Source organism: Salarias fasciatus, chromosome 8 (assembly GCF_902148845.1).
Source record: "Salarias fasciatus chromosome 8, fSalaFa1.1, whole genome shotgun sequence".
Classification (NCBI taxonomy): domain Eukaryota; kingdom Metazoa; phylum Chordata; class Actinopteri; order Blenniiformes; family Blenniidae; genus Salarias; species Salarias fasciatus.
The window spans coordinates 21,848,077-21,854,076 of NC_043752.1; the positions used below are offsets into that span (position 1 = coordinate 21,848,077).

The 6,000-nt window shown below is 46.3% G+C and overlaps 1 protein-coding gene across 2 annotated transcripts in view; it reads right to left on the reverse strand.

Annotated features, from left to right (window-relative positions):
• bms1 (BMS1 ribosome biogenesis factor) overlaps positions 1-5,376 on the reverse strand; it is a 76,180-nt gene extending 70,804 nt beyond the window's left edge. For both annotated transcript variants that reach the window (XM_030098526.1, XM_030098524.1), the window contains exons 1-3: positions 5,281-5,376; positions 4,338-4,546; positions 4,053-4,243 (exon numbers count right to left, since the gene is read on the reverse strand). In XM_030098526.1, coding sequence (XP_029954386.1) covers positions 4,053-4,243; positions 4,338-4,510 — 364 coding nt within the window. In that variant the 5' untranslated portion in view covers positions 4,511-4,546; positions 5,281-5,376. The remainder of the gene's footprint in view (positions 1-4,052; positions 4,244-4,337; positions 4,547-5,280) is intronic.
• Between the last annotated feature and the right edge of the window lie 624 nt (positions 5,377-6,000).

The following is a 6,000-nucleotide window of genomic DNA, read 5'->3' on the forward strand; positions in this document are numbered from 1 at the left end:
CAGTATATAAGTTTGTTTGCCCCAAATTCATACTTTGTTCGGAGTTTGAGGGTCTAAAAAGTGGCTCTGAGGAGCCCTGATCGCAACAGCCTGTTTTTCACAGCCTACTTTTTTCACAGCCTACTTTCCAGGGCGCACTTGAACGCATCTGGCCACGCCCACTCTCACACATGGTGGGGGCACAGTCAGGTCCCCTCGAACGATTCAGCTTAAATTTCAGTTTCATTTTTAAAAATGTGGAGTAGCGAGACAAGGAGGAAAAAGACAATTTTCAAATGTGAACGTCTTAATGAGGCTACGGCAACACATACTACTGTAAGAAACTTCACAAAGTGAAAAAAGCATCATATGTCTATTAATCACAGCAGCGTTTGCAAGCAGAAACACACAGGGCATAAATGGAATTTTCCGGGGTCTGTTTGTCACTTGACTGGGGCGCTGTCACCACCCTGGAGGAGTAGCGATTTCAAAACCGAGCGTTTGAGCACACATTTGCTGAAAGGTGGAGTAAGCAAGAGAAGAAGAGTTTTCTCATTTTGGGGGGGTTTGTGAACAGGCTCAGGGCGCATATTATTGTTACAAAACCATTGTAAAGTGAATTTTGCATAATATGGGACCTTTATTGAATGTTGTCTTTATGAATTGTGCTTAAAGCTCGTGTCCGGAGTTAGAGAGTTTTTTTTAATCCAATGTCTCGAGGTTCCACACTCCCTCTGCTTTCATGAGCGACCAAGCCACGCCCCTTTAATAATGCATGCGCATTATCTGTCCGGTGAAAATGAGAGCCTCTGAGTCCTACAGCCTCCTATATGTTTAGCCGTTTACAGTGGATATATCCGAGGTAAGCGGCGGCTGCTGCAGAGCTAACTCTCCTCTGCTGGGCGAGCGGCCGTGCTCTCTGGCTGCTCCACACTTTGACTGACAGCTCGACAAGGCGGAAGCTCGAAATCTATTGGCTGAAGCTGACCGGCGCTTTTTCGGATAACATGGGGGTCTATGAGACGAAGGTGGGGCTCATAAATAAATTTTTATATTGCTTTATGCTAATGTTATTTTGTAGTATCGAACCAGACTGACACATTTAAGCTCTGTTGAAAAATGATATATACATTGGAAACGAACGGAAACGAGCTTTAATGATGTGTCGTACTTTATGGTAGGGCTATCGTGTTTCAGAAGTTCCCCATGCGGTGAGTCAGGGTGGCTCAATAGCACGGTATGCAGTATTATTGCACCACCCCACGTTTTTCCCCCCTTTTTCTTCCAACAATGTATTTAAGGAAATCACATTCTCTCCCTTAGCTGCCACATGGGGCCAGTATTGCATTGTTTTTCCTTCCTCCCCCCTTCCTTCTGTTTTCCTCAAATGGGTGTGTCGAGGTGTGCTCAGGAAACTGTGCACGCTGGCTTGTGTTGCTAAAACCTGCTAAATCCACTTCCTCGGAGCGAGTTTTCCAGTGCTTCAAGCTGGTGATCTGCTCTTTCATTGCAAATAATTCACAGAAAGTGAAGCACATACATTGTTAAAGGGGCACAGCGCAGTTTTAAATATTTCGATTTGTCCGCCATTACTCCGCCAGACGCTGAGCAGCAACAACTGAGCAGTACTGAGGATGGAGCTTCCAGAAAGTAAGAAAAGACCGGCTTCTAGCACTGCCACAGCTCCAGCACAGACCCCACAAGGCAAAATAAACTTACATTTTACTCGAGCGCTGCTAAAACAGCGAGGAAGGAGTTCCCCTCTTCTGTGCACGTACATGGGCACAAGCCACAGACACGAGCTTTTCACTAAGCTACAGTTACGCCTAAGGCCTGCAGGGGGCGCTGTTTCGCATAAAACGAGCATACTGTGCTGTGCTCCTTTAAATTATTATCATTTAGTAGTAGTTAATATTTTTAAATGTTTGCACTTTCTCGGGATGGATCTTGCGAGATTAATTCGTGACAACATTTCTCGTTCAATGAAAAGCTGCCTGGCGGCTCAGGGCAGAAGCCGATCACACCCATGATCAGTTCACTGTGAGATATCCCAACTTCAATTAGTGAACTGTGGGGGGAAGTAGTGCGCCTCTACTACATGTAGACTGCCAGAAATTGTCAAGAAGGAGAGGGAACATAGCAGCAGGTGTGTTTTACATGTAACTGGGCACAACACGGGCAGCGGCCGGAGCTGTGGCAACTGGCAAGGACCAAGGAGGGGGCAGTGACAGCCGTGGTGGCGGCCAGAGCAGTCAGAAAATGAAGACATCCCCACCACTTTTAAATGGTTTGCTTCGCAGCATTTCGGGTCCAGAGTGGAAATAATGAATGCAACCGAGTGACAGACAGGACATGGATAATATGTAAGAACTGTAAGAAGATAGTAGTGAACATCGTGGCTAACAGGAGCTCTGTGCTCTCTGGTCTGACAGAGGAGGACTGTGGTTCAGGTTTTACAAGTACTGTTATGCACTGGAAAAGATATAATTTTGTGGAAAGAAGTTAATGCTTAAAGTCATGTATGGATGGAAATTATAACATCTCAAAAAGCACCTGTGCTGTTTTGTGACCTTTTCATTAAAAAAAAAAAAAAGTACAATTTTTCCAAGTCATATTTTGTCATTTAAGTTTTCTTAAATGACAACCGGAAGTCTGGTCTCGTGAGCAAAGTCTCGTCTCACCCGGAGTAGTTTCTGAGTTGCTCGTCGGGGGTGGCACCAAAATTCATCGACTGCTCACCGCTCTGGAGCTTCACCACGGAGAACAGCAGCTCTACAACCTTGAGGACCTCCTAACTTCCAATACTGCTTTATGCAGCTGAGCCTCAGACCTGCCTCAGGTCAATGCGGTGCCGACGGTGGACCACACTAAGACCTGCCAACCTTGGCGAAATATTTTGAGTACCACTTAGCTACTTTCTTCTATCACACACACACACCATTTTAACTGCCAGCTGCTGCGAGTGGGGGAACGGGGAGAGAGGTGGAGGGAGGCAGAGGACAGGAGAGAGCAGGCCAACGCTGTGGGTTCAGCAGACTTGTTATTCTGCTTACTCTATGATGACTGGTTGAAATTGCACCACTACACTGCTGCATCGTGTTGCTAGACATGAGAATTGCATGTCCACATTTCTAGCAGCACTCAGATGTCTGCACCTTTTTGAGTAGATTAATGAAGCGGAGCGTACCAGCGTATTTTGATATCAACTTGTGTAACTGCTACACAAAATGCATACAGGTTAGCAGGTCTGCACACTGCACTGTGGTGGGCTTCTCAATATGGCGGAAATTCATTTTTGTGGTTACAGCCAAAGTCACAATTATTGGCACAGTCACTTGTGTTTTGCTTGGTCTGTGTGAGTTCCTGGCTGGTAAAATCTCCTTTGTGCAGACTGATGAGTGTCGCCTGCGTCAAGTGGAGAAAAAAAGACTCACTGCATATCTTTAACAATGTGCTGAATCCGCCTTTTAGCCAGGGGCGCCGTGGTAGTGGTAAAACCCAGAGTGGTGTACCTGGTGTAGTAACAAACACTGACTAGAATGGGGGTGATTCAGAGTGCCTGGTGTGGTGTAGCTCTAACGCAGGTGTCTCCAACCCTGTTCCTGGAGAGGCCCTATCCAGCATGTTTTAGTTCTCATCCTGTTTCAACACACCTGAATCTAATAATTCTGTCCTCGCCAAGCACAGAGCAAAGCCCATTAATGGGCCTGTTAATGCCAGCAGGTGTGTTGAAACAGGGAGAAAAATAAAACATCCTGGATAGGGGCTCTCCAGGAACAGGGTTGAAGACCCCTGCTCTAACGTGACAAGTGGAATTTGGGCTTCCTTCTACAAATAAAAGCTTCAGAGGCCTCACCCACTACTGGTGTTAAGCCAGAACAAAACTGGATTTTTCCACTGTAATCAATTTTACTCTGGGTTCTACACTGCAATGAGACCTAGTGCTGCGAAAAGCACTTTGTGACTCAGCTACATTTGTACAAATGTGTTGCTCGCTGACCACTTCGATATCAAAATGGACTTAAATTCTTAAACTAAACATTAATGCAAAATTAAACAGTAATGGGACTCACCAGACACAATGGTCACCGGTCCACAGATGTCCCCCAGCTTTTGTCGTGTAAAGTTTTTGATCAGGCAGCGGATCAGGGTGCTTTTTCCCACTTTGGGAGGCCCGGCAACTACAATCACCACCGGAGGAGGTTCCAGCGGCGTGCGGTCTACAACAGGAATGTGGTGTTTTTTCGCTTTAATATCCTGTGCCCTGTCAAAATAGGAAACAGACATGGAACATCAATACGACATGTTTGGGAGACGATGCTGTCAGAGCAGCTGATGTGAGCATTATTAGCACAGACCTGTGGAAGGTTTTAGCCATTCGAACAGCAGACTGAACAGCAAAAGCTCTGGGGTTACGCTTCCGTTCATCCTTCTCTGTGGGGATCTCCTGCTTTTTCAGCTTCTTCTTTTCTGCCTTGGGGCCACTGTGCTTCTGTTGGTGCTGCTTCTGTTTCTTCACCTTTCCGTCCATTGTGTTTGTTGTGAAGCTGTGGAGCTCTACACAAGACTGATAACCAGACAACCAAGCAAATCTCAGTATTAACCAACACTTTGTACATTTTAGTCGCAAAATTAAGATGACAAATGATTCAGATTTTGTGCCAGTAAGTCTCGATATGCAGCATGTCGTGTGGCCATGGCGCATGAACCATCTGCAAATCGCAGAACTGCTTGAACAGTAGACCGATACCCTATGAAGGAGACTTTTCTATACCAAACCGCGTGTAGCATGATCAGCATAGCATGATGGCTATAGCGATTTGGGTATCACTGGAGTCAACGCCAATGACGGTATTAGATATGTTTAAAGTATCAATTCCTTGAAGTGGAAGCAAATTTACAATTCGGAGATCACGCCGTGCACACCACCAGCTGCACATCGGGATTGGTGTTATTTCTGCTGCTCGGAAGAAAGCTACTTTTGAATAGTGCGTTTGTAGCATATCGTCCACCTCACACCGATGGAGAAGAGGAGCCGTGTGCTGAAGGCTCGTTGAAAAGCTGAAGTTACAGAAATTCGAATATGAATACTCAGAGGCTTCAATCGTTATCATGAGAAAAGCATGGCTGAGAAAATAGTTGACTTTCTTACATTAGTAGCCGTCTGGGAACACGGCAACGACCTGCATGTGCTTTCAATCGATGCTGATTTATAAGTGTCCCGATACGATGAAGGTTTCCGAGCGGAGCCAAACAACGAGCACCATTCCCACAACATCCACAAATTCATAATTCAAGTACCTGTAAGTGGAGGCCGTTCCGTTTTCTTCCCAGTGTGCCCGTTTGCTTGCCAATCTGCCCGTTTTCCTTTCCCCTCACACGTGTATAGTGGTTTCTGACCCGGAAGTACTTCTTCTTCTTCTCCTTTGGAGTTCAGCTTGCCATGCGGTTGCACTACCGCCATCTGCTGGTTGTTACATCTCTATCTTAAAGGTGCATTAAGGAGTTTTACAACCTTAAAAATACTAATTTTCCACCATACATATGTTACACATTTTTAATGAAGTGTACAATGTGCCCTGACATATTCATTACAAGTACCTCTAACAGCGCTAAATTGTCACTTGAAAGTTGCAGTGCCGGTCTGGTGTAGGTAGTGTCAATGACGTATAGAATTGAGTAATGGGGCATTCACACCGGACGCGTCGCGGGCGTCGTCGACGCTTGCGACGCCTCGAAGCTGACGCTTGTGACGCTTTAAACACGACGCTTGACACCGGGTGGTCACAAAGCTCGCGACGCTCGCGACGCTCTTGATGCACGTCAGTTAATTGGCGCGCTGGAGGCTGATTTCTGTTTCCAGCTATGGCGGATCGCATCAGGAGAGCGGCTTGGCTTTATTTGTTAAATAAAGCTAGACCGCGTCGTCGTCGGAAAAGTGGCTATTGTCTGCTCTGCTCCTCTCTGCTCTGACTGCAGCGGGGAGCGCTGCTGAGACTGACCGCTTGTGAGCGCTTTGGG